This window comes from Monodon monoceros, unplaced genomic scaffold, assembly GCF_005190385.1.
Source record: "Monodon monoceros isolate NGI ecotype Baffin Bay Population unplaced genomic scaffold, NGI_Narwhal_1 Super_Scaffold_11, whole genome shotgun sequence".
In the NCBI taxonomy this organism is placed as follows: Eukaryota; Metazoa; Chordata; class Mammalia; order Artiodactyla; family Monodontidae; genus Monodon; species Monodon monoceros.
The window spans coordinates 94,869,540-94,885,544 of record NW_021703767.1 but is presented as its reverse complement, the minus strand read 5'-3'; the positions used below and the strand labels follow the sequence as shown (position 1 = coordinate 94,885,544).

General features: G+C 40.1%; 1 protein-coding gene across 3 annotated transcripts in view; it reads right to left on the bottom strand.

Annotated features, from left to right (window-relative positions):
* The window catches only part of TNIK (TRAF2 and NCK interacting kinase), a 412,061-nt gene that overhangs the window by 137,275 nt on the left and 258,781 nt on the right, over nt 1-16,005 (bottom strand). For all 3 annotated transcript variants that reach the window (XM_029213869.1, XM_029213867.1, XM_029213868.1), the window contains exon 4: nt 13,158-13,283. In XM_029213869.1, coding sequence (XP_029069702.1) covers nt 13,158-13,283 — 126 coding nt within the window. The remainder of the gene's footprint in view (nt 1-13,157; nt 13,284-16,005) is intronic.

Below are 16,005 nucleotides of genomic sequence, written 5' to 3'. Positions count from 1 at the left end.
GAGCCTGTGCTCCGCAATGGGAGAGGAGAGGCCACAACAGTGAGAGGCCCGCGTACCGCAAAAAAAAAAAAAAAAAAAAAAAAAAGAATATAATTGGCACTGTTTGAAGAAAATGAAGAACCAACTTCTTATATTGAGACTGGTAGATAAAGGGAAAGAATGAAGAATTTACACTGCCTTTCTTATACAAGTTTTACCACAGTGATTAAGTAATAAGAGGTAAAACTTCTCTTCACGAAAAACAAACATTCCATCTAATAAGTGAAGAAGACATAATAGAATTAGAATATCATTATTTCACAACCTCTAATAAACTAGTGGATTTAGGCACTGATGATCAGTGACTGCTAACATAAAAAAAAAAAAAAAAAGAACCAGTTATGATTTGCTTCTTGATTAGAATAACACAACATCACCTCAGGAGTAGTCTTGCCAAAAACAAAAAAACTAAACAAAACAAAAACCCAAAACTAAATCTGATCAAGCCTCTACTTCCAGTTACCAATTTACAGGAAATTCAGAGGACTGAGGAACATGTTACATCATGGGGATATAATCAACAAAACCTAGAATAAAAAACTCCACAGGGTAAATGGCCCATTTGCTTCAACAAATATATATCAAGAAGGATAAAGAGAGATGGAGGGGAAATCTGTAGATTTTAAAACATTTAAAAAGATATACCAACAAACTGCAATGGATGCAACTTATCTGGATACTGATTTTTTTTTTTAATGCTGCTAAAATTTTTGAGACAGCCTACAGTCTAGATATTTGCTGACACTAAGGAAATGTGGTTGACATTTTTTAAGTGTGATAATAGTACTGTGGATATCTGAAAAAATGGTCCTATATTTTAGAGAAACATACTGGAGTACTATGGATAAAATGATATGATGATAGTTTCTTCTACAAATAGTACAGGGTCAACTGGATAGCCACATGTGAAAGAATGATGTTGAACCCTTACCTCATGCCACATACAAAAAATATCTCAAAATGGATCAAAGACCTAACTATAAGAGCTACAACTGTAAAACTCTTAGGAGAGAACATGGGGTAAATTTCCATGACCTTGGACTTGGCGATGGTTTCTTAACTAAGACAGCAAAAGCACAAACAACAAAAGAAAGAGATAAATTGGATTTCATCAACATTAAAAATTTTGTGCACTGAAGGATACTATCAAGAGAGTGAAATGAAAACCCATAGAAAAGTATATGCAAATCACATATCTAATAAGGGTCTAGTATCCAGATTGTATAAAGAACTCTTACAACTCGACAACAAAAGTATAAACAACACAATTTAAAAACAGGCAAAACACTTGAATAGACATTTCTCCGAAGAATATATACAAATAGCTAACAATGTTCCCCATCAATAGTCGTTAGGAAAACGTGAGTCAAAAGCAGAATGAGATATCACTCCACACCTTCTAGGATGACTATAATTAAAAAAAAAAAAAAAAAGCAGAAAATAATATGCTGGCAAAATGTGGAGAAACTGGAACCCTCCTACATTGCTGGAGGGAATGTAAACTGAGACAAACTGTTTGATGGTTCCTCAATAAGTTAAAACATAGAAATACCACATGACCTAGCAATTCCACTTCTAGGTATATACCCCCCAAAATGGAAAACAGGTGTTCAGACAAAAACTTGCATATGAATATTCAAAGCAGCACTGTTCACAATAGACAAAAGGTGGAATTAACCAAACTGTCCATCACCAGATGAATAAAATGTGGTATAGGCATACAATAGAGTATTATCAGCTGTGAAAAGGAATGAAGTACTGATGCATGATACAACGCTGGATGAATCTTGAAAACATTATGCTTACTGAAATAAGCCAGAGGAAAAACGCTAAATATTGTATGAATCCATTTATATGAAATATCCAGAAAAGGCAAATACACAGAGACAGAAAGCAGATTAGTGGTTTCCAGGCACTAGGTGGAGGGAAGAATGGGAGTTCCAGCTTAATGGGTACAGAGTTTCCTTTTGGGGTGATGAAAAAGTTCTAGAACTAGACAGAGGTGATGTTTGCACAACATTGTGTACTTAATCCCACTGAATTATACACCTTAAAATTATTAAAATGGTAAATTTCAAGCTGTGTGTATTTTACCCGGATTTTTTTTTTTTTTAAGATGATGAGATTTGTTTCAAAATAATAGAAGGGAGGAAGTAGATGGCTGTGTAGATGGGGCAGGATTGACTACTGGTTTGATGACTGTTGGGGCTAGTTTTGGGCATATTATACTGTTCTGTCTACTTTTGTGTATTTTGGGGATTCTCTATAAATACAAAGTTAAAGAAAATCTCAGTTATGTAAATTGTGGTTTAACAGCAGCAGGATGGACCAAAGAAACATCTTTGGGTAGAAAGAAAAGAACATTTTCTCAAGTGCGCAAAACATGTTTGTGCCCCTTCTCCAAATCCTACCTTGAAAAACACAGTGACCAGACCTCCTACAAATGCATCCATTGCTCCTGTATCAGCTGGAGAAAATGTCCCACCATTGAGCTCTATTAGCCACATAATTATAATTCCCAAGGAAAGCAGTGGAAGCCCAGTGACTCCGGTCTTTCAAAATTAGATTGGACAAAATACTTTCAAATATTCAGTAGGAAACAATCCTGCTCTAGCCAGGCACTAATGTCAGTGGTTTCTATAATTTGCTTCTCCATTCAGCTTCAGCTGAAGGCTGCTAAGTTCTTTTCATCTCACTATGGAACAAAATGATTGTTAAATTATGTAATGGGATTTTTTTTTAAAGAAAAAGAAAGAAACCAGCCTTTGCTAGCAATCGGTTCCTGCAGCCTCACAGCAACACTGATAATTACTGCCACCACACAGCGGGGACACTCCCTCACCACAAGTAACCTCATCACATTAATAAACAGAAACAGGGCTCAACATGCCAAGCCCAGCAGTGATAAGTCAATAACTTCACATCTCACAGGCAAGAAATAATGCATCATTAATATTCTTTCTGAAAGAAAGTCCTCAAAGAGTTGACACTGGGGCAACAATGCTTGCTAACATTTACTGAGAAGTTACCATGTGCCAGACACTGGGCTGAGTGATTTGCACTTATTGTTTCATTAATTCTCCTTCTCCTGAATTCCCTTTTCTTTATTTATTTGGAAATGAAGGTTAGTTATGGTCTGCAGCCTTATCCATGGTATATATACTCGTTAAGTAACTAGGGCAGGGTTGAAAGCATCATGCTTTCTCAAGTACTAACTGTATGAACTTGGGCATGTTCCCTAACTCCGCTGGGCTCAGCACCCCACCACCATCACTATTAAAACAAAATAAAAGCATCAGCCTTATATATGTGATGTGAACACTGTGTTCTACAGAATGGAAAGCTTCTGGTAGCCAGAAATCTCAAGCTCTATTACTTATCCATTCTTTGGTATGTTTGCATTTATTAAAAAAAAAGTTTCCAGCTTGGAAGATAGCATTAATAGCTCCCCAAGGTCCACTTCACTTGGATGGTGAGGAAATGGCTGAAAGAGCACCTATAAAGGGCACGGTGCACATGTGTTTCTAAAACTTCTGTTAATGAAAGAGTACTAAGGACACATGTCTTTTTTTCAAGCTTGTATCACACAGCAAGAAGACACAGCACTGCATCCTAAAACGCTGGATCTTTTTATTTGGAGGGTTGGAAGAGGGTGTACGAGGTTTAAAGACAATCTTATATTTGAAATTCTCATTCAATATCACGTACATAACTGGGTCAGAAAATGAAAATACACATGCATGTCACTTGGGAAGAAAGGATGAAGGTTAAGTTAAAGTAAGGACAGAACTGCGCTCAGGCACGATGGGGGCTGGGCCTGGGCTGGACCTGGAACCTTGTCAAGGTGGAAATATTTAAAAAGCAGCACAGGGTGTAGTGCAACCCAACTGTTAGGGAAAAGCTTGCCTGGATTGTTGAATGTGGGTAGTTATTTCTATCTAAATTAAAATGGTTAATTTTTAAAAACAAAGGCTTCTAACATATTTCACAATTTGCATGGTTGTTTATCACATACTTTTGTCTGATGAGAAGGATGTTTTCTCTTAGAGGTTGTGGGGTAAGGGGGTACTTATTATGCCCTCCTGTGCTTTCCCCCTCTTTCAGGACGGTATTTAAGAAAAGGGTCTTTGATTGGGAAATTGGGATTGACATATATACACTACTATGTATAAAAGAGATAACTAATGAGAACCTACTGTAGAGCACAGGGAACTCTACTCGGTGCTCTGTGGTGACCTACATGGGAAGGAAATCCAAAAAAAGAGGGGATCTATGTTTATGTATACGTGATTCACTTTGCTGCACAAGAGAAACCAACACAACATTGTAAAGCAACTATACTCAAATAAAAATTAATTAAAATAAAAAAAAAAGAAAAGAGCCTTTGGCCTCAGCTGATCCCAGAAGGAGTCCCAGAAGCACTATGTGAGTCTTCCCTGAGGTCACCCCCTAACCGGGAGGGGCATGGGTTTGGAATCAGCAGATGTGGTCACTTCTAACTCGCTTTCTCCAACGCGAGTCACCTCTGAAGGAATTTAAAAAGGTTTATCCGCAGAGCCAGCCTAAGAGGCTTAGGATGACTTCTGGGGTCGCTATAGTATTCACTCACGTGCTAGTTAATTGGTTTTAAGTTCCTATAACAAGCAAGAAAGCTTTAAGGTATTTTAAAACTGCAGGACTAGCCTAGAATATCTTGACAAGAACATATTCCCCCCAAATGTCACTAGTCAGTCACCCACAGGAAAAATGACTACTAACAGATTCCTTCTCTTTTATAGTAAAAGGAGGGGTGGGAGGCCGGGGTGAGGGAGAGGAGGGAGAGGGAGGATGAAGGTCGACCTAAGATGAAAGAAGTCTGCACCAAGCAACTGCAGGGGCAATCTAAGAAAAGGAGAGGAAAGATAAACTTCCAAGAATTCACAAGTCTGCAAAGGATCAGCCTATTGACCTTGAAGGTCCAGAAACATCAGCAAGGTACAGGATATTTTTATCATGTGTAGCTGGGAATAGCCAAAGATCCCATCTGCATGATTTATGAAGGTGTTAACAAAACCCAAACTCAGTGCTTTGTTACAGAATGCTGCTTCATTTGCCAAAGGTAGTTTAAGTTGCACAATACAAAATGTGTGTATGGAAGTACAAAAATTGGTGGGTATACATTTATCATTTCAGTTAACTGATGCAAAGGTAAAGCAAAACTGTGGGGAATTTCAAATTTGGAAAAGCAACCTATACTGGCTTTTGCATTCATTTTTATTAATTTTTTAAAATTTTTTTTTTTTGTTTATTTTTATTTATTTATTTTTGGCTGCATTAGGTCTTTGTTGCTGCACGCGGGCTTTCTCTAGTTGCGGTGAGCAGGGGCTACTCTTCCTTGCCGTGTGCGGGCTTCTCAATGCAGTGGCTTCTCTTGTTGCAGAGCACGGGCTCTCGGTGCACGGGTTTCAGTAGTTGTGGCACTTGGGCTCAGTAGTTGCGGCTCGTGGGCTCTAAAGTACAGGCTCAGTATTTGTTGCACACAGGCTTAGTTGCTCCACGGCATGTGGGATCTTCCGAGACCAGGGATCGAACCCGTGTCCCCTGCATTGGTAGGCTGATTCTTAACCACTGCGCCACCAGGCAAGTCCCTTGCATTCATTTTTAAACTAGCATGTATTTTGGGAAACAAAAACTCCTTTGGCTTCTGAATTATATTCTTGGACTTGAAAACAGAATGCTTATAACCACAAATTCTAAGTCTTCCAAACATAAAAAGATGAGCCCCAAGGATGTGAAGTCTCAGGTTTTGTCAATAAAGTTTCTGGATATGAACAACTTTATATGTTGAGAATGACAATCACAGTTTGAATCTCCTAAGCCAGCTGGTATTTTTAGCAAGAAGCCTGCTCAAAGGACAACTAGAAATGCTCAGTAGTCACCCATGTCTAAGGAGAGAGCCATCTTAGAGTCAGCATGACAGCATTCAAAGAAAGAGAAGTTAGCTGCATCTTGGATTTGGTACCTGGTGCTCCAATTTCTCAGTATGCATGCAAGATCTTCTGGAGGGTATTTCCTATTAGGGATAAATCACCACATGTCCACTTGAGTCATGGACTCAATCATAGAAACTAACCTTAAAGGCTAGTTTTAGAAGAATTTGGGGTGGGGATAGGGGAGCAAGTTTTCAGGAAAGTTAAAAATATGAAAAGTAAAAGCAACACTGGCTTTAGAGGACTTAGGACTAAGAAACTTGGTAGATGAGAATTTTGAGAAGTGCAACACAAACAGGAATATTGACTTTGGCTCAAAATTAATCTAGACTAGGAACCAGAGGGTTGTATAGACCATTAGCAGAGTAACTGTAAGCATATATAAAGTCTTCCTTTTGCTAAGGTGAAAAGCAGTTTAAGCACAGTTCAAATGAAATTCATTGGGATAAAAGAAGAAATCATTTTCACATTCTTGTCCTGTGACAAGAATTAATCGCCCATTAATTCATAAAAATGATTCCATTAAAGCTGAACTCAAGCCCAGTTGCAAAGTATTAAATCAGGTGTAGCTTTGGGGCAGCTACACATGCAATGGGGCAGCTCCAAGTCTGGGAGACTGTTTACAATCCCTCCTCCTACTATTTCAGGCACGCTTCTATATTTACCAAATTCAGCCTTTACAATTTTCTACTCACAAATAGTAAGATTCAATCACTTCTCCAGACAAGTGACCTAGGCTGTATATATGAAGGAGGAGACTTCTTTAGTAATAAAATTATAAAACACTAATTAACCCCCTCTGTCCTATGAAAGCCTCATTTCTGATGCATAGAACTAAGAAAAGAGTAAATTTCAATGAACTGTTCAGGAGACTCAGCTACAGGTGGTTGGGTTTTTAATGGTGCTATCTGCAAGCACTTTACATTTCAATCTTAAGACAACCAAAAATGTTAGGAGGCAGGCTTTTTGCCAAACCAAGATGCTACAGCAATGTAAATCCAAGCTATAAGAAACTTGGATTTCGGGGGCTGTGGCCAACATCACTGCAAATTCTAGAAAGGAGCCCCCATTGGTGATTGAAAGACATCTTGGTTCATCCCAGTATCTCATTCCCAGATGATCTTACATGGGGCGTGGACAAGCAATGTCAGTGCATGAAAGACAGCAGGCAGTGACGGGCCTCTTGTGCAATTGGAGTGGGCGCGTGCCCTCTAGGCAGCCGAGCTACTGCTCTAACATGCTGCTGATATTCAGGACTTCAGGCCCAAGAGTTCCAGATCATCTGATTTTTCAAAACCTTTCAAGGAATCCAGACTTTTGTGTGGAACTGCTGTACTTTTTTTTTTTTTGCTGTACGCGGACCTCTCACTGCTGTGGCCTCTCCCGTTGTGAAGCACAGGCTCCGGACGCTCAGGCTCAGCGGCCATGGCTCACGGGCCCAGCCGCTCCGCGGCATGTGGGATCTTCCCGGACCGGGGCACGAACCCGTGTCCCCTGCATCGGCAGGCGGACTCTCAACCACTGTGCCACCAGGGAAGCCCTGCTGTACTTTCTTCTAACGTTGGCATCATTAAAGCACCACCACCTTATGTGGGTCAAACTAAACCCATTTACCTGAGCAGCAATTAGTCTCCGGGTTGCCAGTTTGAAAACTCAGACCTCGTCCAAATTTATCATTTTTATAAGAAAGAAACCAATGACAGTGATGCTGCCTCTGCTCAAGGTGAGACTCCAGGTCTCTGGACTCCAGGCCAGGTCTCAGGCAGCTGCTAGCGTGTTTCCCCTAAATGCACACAACATAATTTCTTAATGCTTAGCTCTACAAGTCTTCAAGGATACAGTCTAATGAATGGCTTATTGAGTCATCTCAGTATAATAATCTGCTATGTCACTTGACCAACCTACATTTTGGAAGCTAATCAGAAATGTTTTTCCTTTTATAAGATAGTCTAGACCCATGATTGTTGAGGTGGTATGAAAAAAAGGTAGCAAAACATGTGTGATTTCGCTTTCTAACTTTAGGAAATTAACCCACTTAATAGACAGGCCTTCTCACTCCCGGTGTCTGAATGGCACACAGCAAAGTGGAGAGCCTCTCTTTGCTGAGATGCAGCAGAATGAGATGGCCATGTTGTGTGTCAGGGTTCGCCTTGTTTCGGAGAGATCGGAATCTTTATTGAAAGAGCTCCCTTTTTTGATTTCCGGATCAGGCCCTGAGCAGTTGATAAGGGAGAATTACTTGGCCATTATCAGAAGTAGTTGTATTTCCACAAAGAGCTGGCACTAAACAACAGTTTATCTCTACGACAAGACTGATAGAATTCACACAGATTATAATTCAATCAGACACCTGAAACAGCACATATATTGGTTGGTGGCCTATGTGCAAACCTCTGTCCTCCAGCCACAGCAAAAGAAATACCTGGGGAATAGTTCCTGTCACCTGAAAACTGGGAATAAATGTTAGAGAGTGGTGCGCTTGGTTGCTACAGGCTCTGTCTCTATACAATCCATAATAATATTTTTATATAAATGTAATCCTAACAGAATGCCATTAGCCCAAAGAGTCAACTATCTGTGACCTTTGCAACTATTTGCTAAAACACTCCCAAAAGGTTTAATGTGCTTTTCAAAGTATATTTCTTAGACTTAAGAAATACTGTCTTCCTAGCAGCTAGCAGGTCTTGCTGTCCTCTTTGAAAGCTGGGGAAACTGACAAATGAAGATGAACGGTGAACTCAAAATAGATTTTGAGCAAAGCTTCAGTCCTATTTGGAACACCAACCTCTGAAAGTATTTTCCCAACTATTGGGATTATTTTTCACAACAAAAAGGAGAAGAATGTAGGGTTCAGGGGCTTGATTCTAGCATGAGGCAGCTTGGGGTTAGCTAAAGCACTGGCTTCATCACTCACTAGTTGTGAATCCTTAAGCAAACTTCTTAACTGCTCTGGGGCTAATTTCCTCATCTGTAAAGTGGGGATAATGAGAATATCTAATTTGTAGAGGGATTGTGAAGATCTAATGAAATAATATGGCAATGCAAACAAATACAGTACTTGGCACATGGTAAGTAGGTGATAAATATTACTTGCCATTGTTATTAACACAGAATGGCCCAAATTCAGTGAGTCAGAGGCCTTGGAACAAGTACACACTAATATATTCTATAACCAAGTTCCCATCAATATTGTGATCTGGTGTTAATTTGCCAACTATTATGTTTCTGTTCTGCCTTTAATTTTCTAAGTTCCTCCTTAGTTTGCCATCAAATAGAAGAAGAACAACTAGAAAAAGAAATGATGCTCTTGTACCCATGAGGCATTTCATAGCTTTGTATTTTTATCCCCAGTGACACAGAAGCTAATGGACCACTTCTAGTGGGGACAGTCAGAAGAGTCCTCTGCATGGGCACAAATCTGACAAAAGGGAGGCTCTCTGTCTACCAAGCAGAATGTGGGGCATATAATTGCTGCGTTTTGCCACCAGCATTTGATTGCAGGTGGGGAAAATGGAATGTGAAGGCAGAGTTCCTCCCCCCATGGCGCAGGTTTGGAAGTCATCACTACTTGTAGACGCCCCTTTGTGAACTTCAGAAAGGGGATCAGCTTGCTGAAACAGTCTCCTCATTGGCCTTCCTGCTCCCCCTCTGGTACCCATCTGGTCTAGTCTCAACCCAGCAACCAGAGGGATCCCTTCATTCTATGGGTCAGATTCCATCCCTTCATCTTCAAAACCCTCCAGTGGCCGCCAGCTCACTCAGAGTAAAAGCTGACATCCTGCCAATGTCCTGTAAGGCCCTGCCTGATCTGGCCCCAGGTCTCATTCCCACATCTTCCAGTCACACTGGCCTCATTGTTATTCCTGGAAAACACCGGGCCTGGAATGCCCTTCCATCAACAATGGGGCTTCCCCTGGCCACTGCAGCACCTACCTGCAATCCTCATTAGTCTTTGCCTGCTCTTCCAGGCATTTATCCTCTTCCAGCATGCTGAGTAGCTTTCTGACTTAATTATGTTTATTGTTTGTGATCTGTAGCAAGAATGTAAGCTGCATGCAAGTAGGGGCTTTTATCACTTTTGTTCATTGATATATCATAAGTGTCTGTAAGAGTGCCTTGCGCCTAGCAAGTGCTTGATATGTATTTGTTGGATGAATGAATGAATGGATGAATAAATGAACACATACTCATGCAGGCTCCTAGCTCCCAGCAACCACAGCCATCTCCATGGGAAGAGCAACTGGCCAGGGTACAAAATGGTGGGCAGTGACTTGTTTCCAGAGCATAAAACCTCCTGTTTGTGCCATGCAGACGCAAACAGGCTTGCTTCTTTCTTCCAGTGCCAGTCTGAAAATGCGCTGCAGATTTTGCTCATTAAAAAAAAAAAAAAATTAAAAAACCCCAAAACTTCCAGTGCCTTTTGCAGAACTTCAGGCCAAGCTAAACTGTCACATTTCAAGAAATCTGCATTCTTGTCATGTGTCCATCCATTAATGAGCTCGGAGGCTCTGAGAAAGACAATTAGCTTCACTGGGATCCAGTAAAATAAATGACAACTAATTTTCTTTCCAGCTTAAAAAAAATCTCAGCATTAGGAAAAAGGTGAAAAAAAGTCAAGCCCTGCTTGACCACTCCTCTCCTTCCTCAGCCAATGATTTGTAATATATATATACCCAAATTTTAATAGTTCAGCCTAATAAGAAAACTATCCTGTCTGGCCCATCTCACAAAAGGAATGATATTAATAGTTACGTGTGACTCATCTGGAAATAGTTGTACTACCTCAAGTGATAAGCCAGAGGTGATTCCAAAGCTGTTATTAATGCTTTCTTTTAATCTGGAGCCATAGCTCTGACCAAACCAAAAAATGCTTCTGCAGACAGTATCAAAATAGCTATCATTCTCCCCTTGTCATCTGCTGCAGCTTGGAGTAAGGCAGGGGTCATTGCTAAAATGTTAGATTCCTGGCAGTATAAAAGTCCTTTGGGAACACAGAGATATTTAAACTTGTGCCATCTCATCGTATCCTGCTGAACATGCAGGCCACAGGGAAACTGAGCTCTCACGAGTATCTGTAGCAATTATTGGTTTGAACCAATAATTGCAGTAGTAATAATCATAATCATAGCAACCAACTTTGTACCAATAATATCACTTTCATTCATAAAACAACTATTTTGTCAGCATCACATGCCCAGCCCCTTCCTAGTGTTGAGGAAGACAATGAGATGCAAAAGACACATTCCTTGTCCTCAGAGCCTGTCTATATGAGGAGCAAAGACAGCCCAATGAGAAGCAATTAAGAAAGACATGAGGGCTTCCCTGGTGGCGCAGTGGTTGAGAGTCCGCCTGCCGATGCAGGGAACATGGGATCGTGCCCCGGTCCGGGAAGATCCCACGTGCCGCGGAGCGGCTGGGCCCGTGAGCCATGGCCAATGAGCCAGCGCGTCCAGAGCCTGTGCTCCGCAGCGGGAGAGGCCACAACAGTGAGAGGCCCGCGTACCGCAAAAAAAAAAAAAAAAAAAAAAAAACAAAGACATGAAAAAAAGTTTCCAAAGTTAAATTACTGAAATTACTACCCAGAAACAAATATCTTCAACAGTATTGGCGTACATTATTCTAGACATCCCCGTCATGTTAATATATGTATATATATATATTTTTTTCTTTCTTTTTTTGACAAAAAAAAAGAAAATGTACTATATCTAATCATAGCCTCTAAAAAAGCTTTAAAAAACCCTTACTATAATTGTTCACATTCATCCATTTGTAAACATAGATCTACATCATTTTAACTGGCTGAATATTGTCCCTTAATGGATTTACTTCAGTGATTCCCTATTAGTTAGCATCTACATATATTTTTATGTAGTTACACAAATATTCATTTAGGATACATTCCTGTGTGTGAAAATACTGGGTCAAAAGTAAGGCATTTTCTTTGGGAGATTAAATATAGATATAGATACAGATATAGATATATCTGTGTGTGTGTGTGTGTGTGTGTGTGTGTGTGTGTGTGTTCCAAATGTCCTTGCGTAAAGTTGTACCAACATTCTTTTCAAGCAGGGGGCGTGAATGTCCATTCTGAGTATATCATTAAAAAAAACCTTTGCCAATCTCCTGGGTAAGAAGTGGTATCTAATTCTTGTTTTCTTTTGCATTTAGATTGTCAGTAAGATTACACTTTATTGGTAATTGATATTTATTACTTTGTTAATTGCTGCCTTGTCTTAACTCAATCTTTCTATTAATCATTTCACATATTTTCTTACTGATTTATAAAGCTCTTCATCTCTAAAGGCTACTGAATTCCTTCTCATCATATATTTCTTAAATTAGCTATTTGCATTTTTTACTTTGATTATTGCATTTTCTGTATTTTTTATATTGTAAAGAACTTACATTCAATATTAGATCCTGAATCTTTAATGATGGACATCAAAGAAGTCTTTAAAATATACCTGAATTCAATACCAGCTTGCTCTAAAATATACCTGAACACAACTATAACCATAGATCTACACACATTTTTAAACGTACTCAAATATTTTTTGAACTTTCATTTTTCACAGTAAAATCTTTTAAAAATTGTTATTAGTTTTTCATGTTTCCTTTTGTCCTTTATTTTATATTCACTATTTCATCTTTTACAGCAAAATTGTCTATGGACAATTAGTTTTGTGGCGAAACTGCCTGAAGCAAAGATGTTTAAGCCAAAATACAGGACATGAGTTTACTTCTCTGTAAACCTTAGTTTTGTCATACAAAAAAATGAAGATAATAATAATGTCTACCTCAAAGAGCTGTAATAAATGATAAGATTCATTAAAAGCAAACAGCATGGTACCTAAAGTATAATAAAAACTCAATAAAGGTAGTCATTAGTGGGAAAAAAACCAGAGAACCTAACAACTAGCTTTAGGGACGGTCCACGTTAAGGGATAGGAGATAGAGAGTTATTCAAGGAAATGGGAGAAAATGTCGAAAACACAGTTTATGGGTATCATGGAGTAAAGGATTTCAAAGAACAACTGAACCTAGGAATGAGGATAGAGAAATGCATTTCAGTAATGAGGATACAGAAATGCATATTCAGTCCTGGGTGTTTTCTATGTAAGAAAAGCAAATTTGGGCAGCACTACATACCCAAAGTTGGTCATCCATGCCTGGTGGGTTCTTTTTGATAAAAGCACCATAGTATGTAGCAATATTCCGGTGATGAGAATATTTCTTCAACATGTTAATTTCTTGTTTGATTTCTTCCTCTTCATCCTATATTAGAACAATAAATATTGTCATGAAAATCCAGTGTCTTTAGTAAGATTCTGTTTTTCATCACCATCTGTATCAACTATGCAATAATTTCTTTCTTAAGTTTTTTCTTCTGTGGTAACAAACAAGCATAATTACCATATAACTTGACTTTCTTCCTTGACTACAAAGAAAAAATTTACAAGATAACACATTGGCAGTCCAAGGGGGTCTTCTGTTTGTACAGCAAACCAATATAGCAGGCAACCTGCTAGGAAAAAAAAAAAATTCCTCATCCTTTCACCTGGAAGAGATTAAGGTAGACAAGCTATTAAGATAAAACTCACTCTAGGCCTCTGGGTACTATGTCCATCAAGTACCTATCACTGATCATACCTGGTATAGGGAAGATTAAGAAAAGTGAAAAGAAAAAAAATACAGCCTCTTCGACTTAAAATTCGTTAGGTTCATTTTCTTTGAAGTCTCCTTTTATTGAAGTCCCTGATGGAAGATGATGAAAGTCAGATGGGAAAGGGAGCAGGGGTAAGTTCCCTCCATCTGAGGGTGTTCACAAAGCAGGAGTACCCATCTCACCTTCAGGAAAGTACACATGAAAAGAAAGGGGACATGTGGTAGTGCCACGAATGTGAAAAGAAAGAACCCTCCTACAGAGTAAGTTTCCTAATTCAGATTTCACTCATTCCCAGTTTCAATTTGGAGTCCACTAACTTGGGCCTTTTAAAGAGAACCTGATATCACTGGTGAAGAGTGTGTGTGTCCTCCCATAATTTTATTTATTTATTTATTTGGCTGCGCCGGGCCTTAGTTGCAGCACGCGGGATCTAGTTCCCTGATTAGGGATTGAACCCAGGTGCCCTGCACTGGGAGTGTGGAGTCTTAACCACTGGACCACCAGGGAAGTCCCTCATAATTTTACTTTGAAATGTACACATCAATTGGACTTTTACATAGTATTTTATTCTTGAGGTTTGTGGAAAAAATTTCTAGCCCAGGAAAACTGTTTTAGATGCAGCAGTAAGAATCTCTGCGTGTAAGATGTTACACGGCCATTGCCTGAAAGACCATTCATGGCGTGACCCTGTCTGTACCCTCACCTCCTCCAGCTACTTGGTCTCTACGTTGCTGGGCCCTTCTGTGGGCTCCCATGAGTGTCTTCTTTCCCCTTCCTCTTCTTCACATAATTTCTACTCATCCTTCCTGACTGAGTTTAATGGACACTCTTGAGGGATGTTTTCCCTAATTCTCTCGGGTAATGTCAAGTCTCCCCACTATATCCTGTCCACCCCCAAACCTGCACACACATTTGTTGGTACTAGAACAGAGGTATGGGTCATACTGTGTCATAATTGCCCTTTTACTTGACTCCCTTCTCCATGGCTTGTAAGCTCTCTTCTGCCTTCAGATCTCAGTTCCAGGATCCCTTCCCCAGCAAAGTTCTCTGATCTGCCTGCCTGTGGTTCTAGCCCCAGGGATCTTCACGTGTCTCTTCCTTTGCAGCACCTCCCAGAACAGCAATCCACGCTTATCTATCTAAACATTTGATTGAAGCCTCTCCTCCCTGTCAATCCATAAAAACTATAAACACAGGGATCCTGCCTGCTTTTGCTCTTTCCCAGCATCAAGCAAACTGCCTGTGAATAAATATGAATAAAAGAATGAATACCTAATAAAGTTCCAACCACTTACAGCAGCGTTCCTTACAGCTTGAAAGGAACTGGTAAAAATAAGAGGAGGAGAGTGGTGAAACGCTGACATTTACTGACCACACAAAAATAAGTTTTAGTAAAAAGCAATGGAGGTTTGCAAACCTAGGAGAACGCAGTATGTTACATATGACGTGGCTTAACTAAGTCAAAGACTAGGTAGTCTCAAAATAGAATGTATGCTTGGGATGCTGAGCTAAGAAGAAGCACGTGGCCTTAACAAAGGAGGGGAGGAGAGGGGTGAGGGGCTGGGATGGGGGCAGGGGATGGCACATGCTGACCAAAGAAATCTTCCCTGCGGCTATCAGAAACTGCCTACGCCTTCACTGCAAGCCTAAGGAGACTGACCTTCACAGTCCTTCAACTTGTTGCAGGGTCCTGCAGCAGGCCTCCAAATGTCTGACGATTGTGCATGTTAGCTATTTTAAACCCACCACGCGGGGCCTGATAATCGTGGATGAATATAGGATGTGAGCAGATGTACTTTAGGGAAGCCTAGATAAAAGGGGAGAAAACAAACCTGAGGGTTTCTGGGGCAGTCTGGCATCTGCTTTCGATTAAAGAGGCAAGCACATGAGACAGTAAAACACCCGTCATTTTCCAGCGGCCGCTGGACAGACTCAGCTTGGGTCATTCTTAGTGAGAAGCGGGGCTGGTTCTACAAGTATTTGCTGCCTGCCTCAGGTTCTCAACGGGATGGTGGCTGATGCCAGGAGAAAGAGAGGAGGAAAAAGTGCCTAAAAAAGCTCACCATATCATTAAGGAAACAAGAACTTATGAAACAGTTAAATAACAGTGTGATTCAGGATATAATTAAATCCAAAATAAACAGTACTGGAGACCAGAATGAAGTCAGCATGTTCTCCATGGCTTTGCAAAGGTAAACTGAGGCAACGTGGTAATGAAGAAAGCATATGCATTAAGTCAGGAAAATGAGGGGTGGCAGGTGGGGTGCATGTTCAGCTTGAGCTCCACTCCTTTCTGGCCGCATGATCTCAGGAAAGCAGCCTACCTTTTGG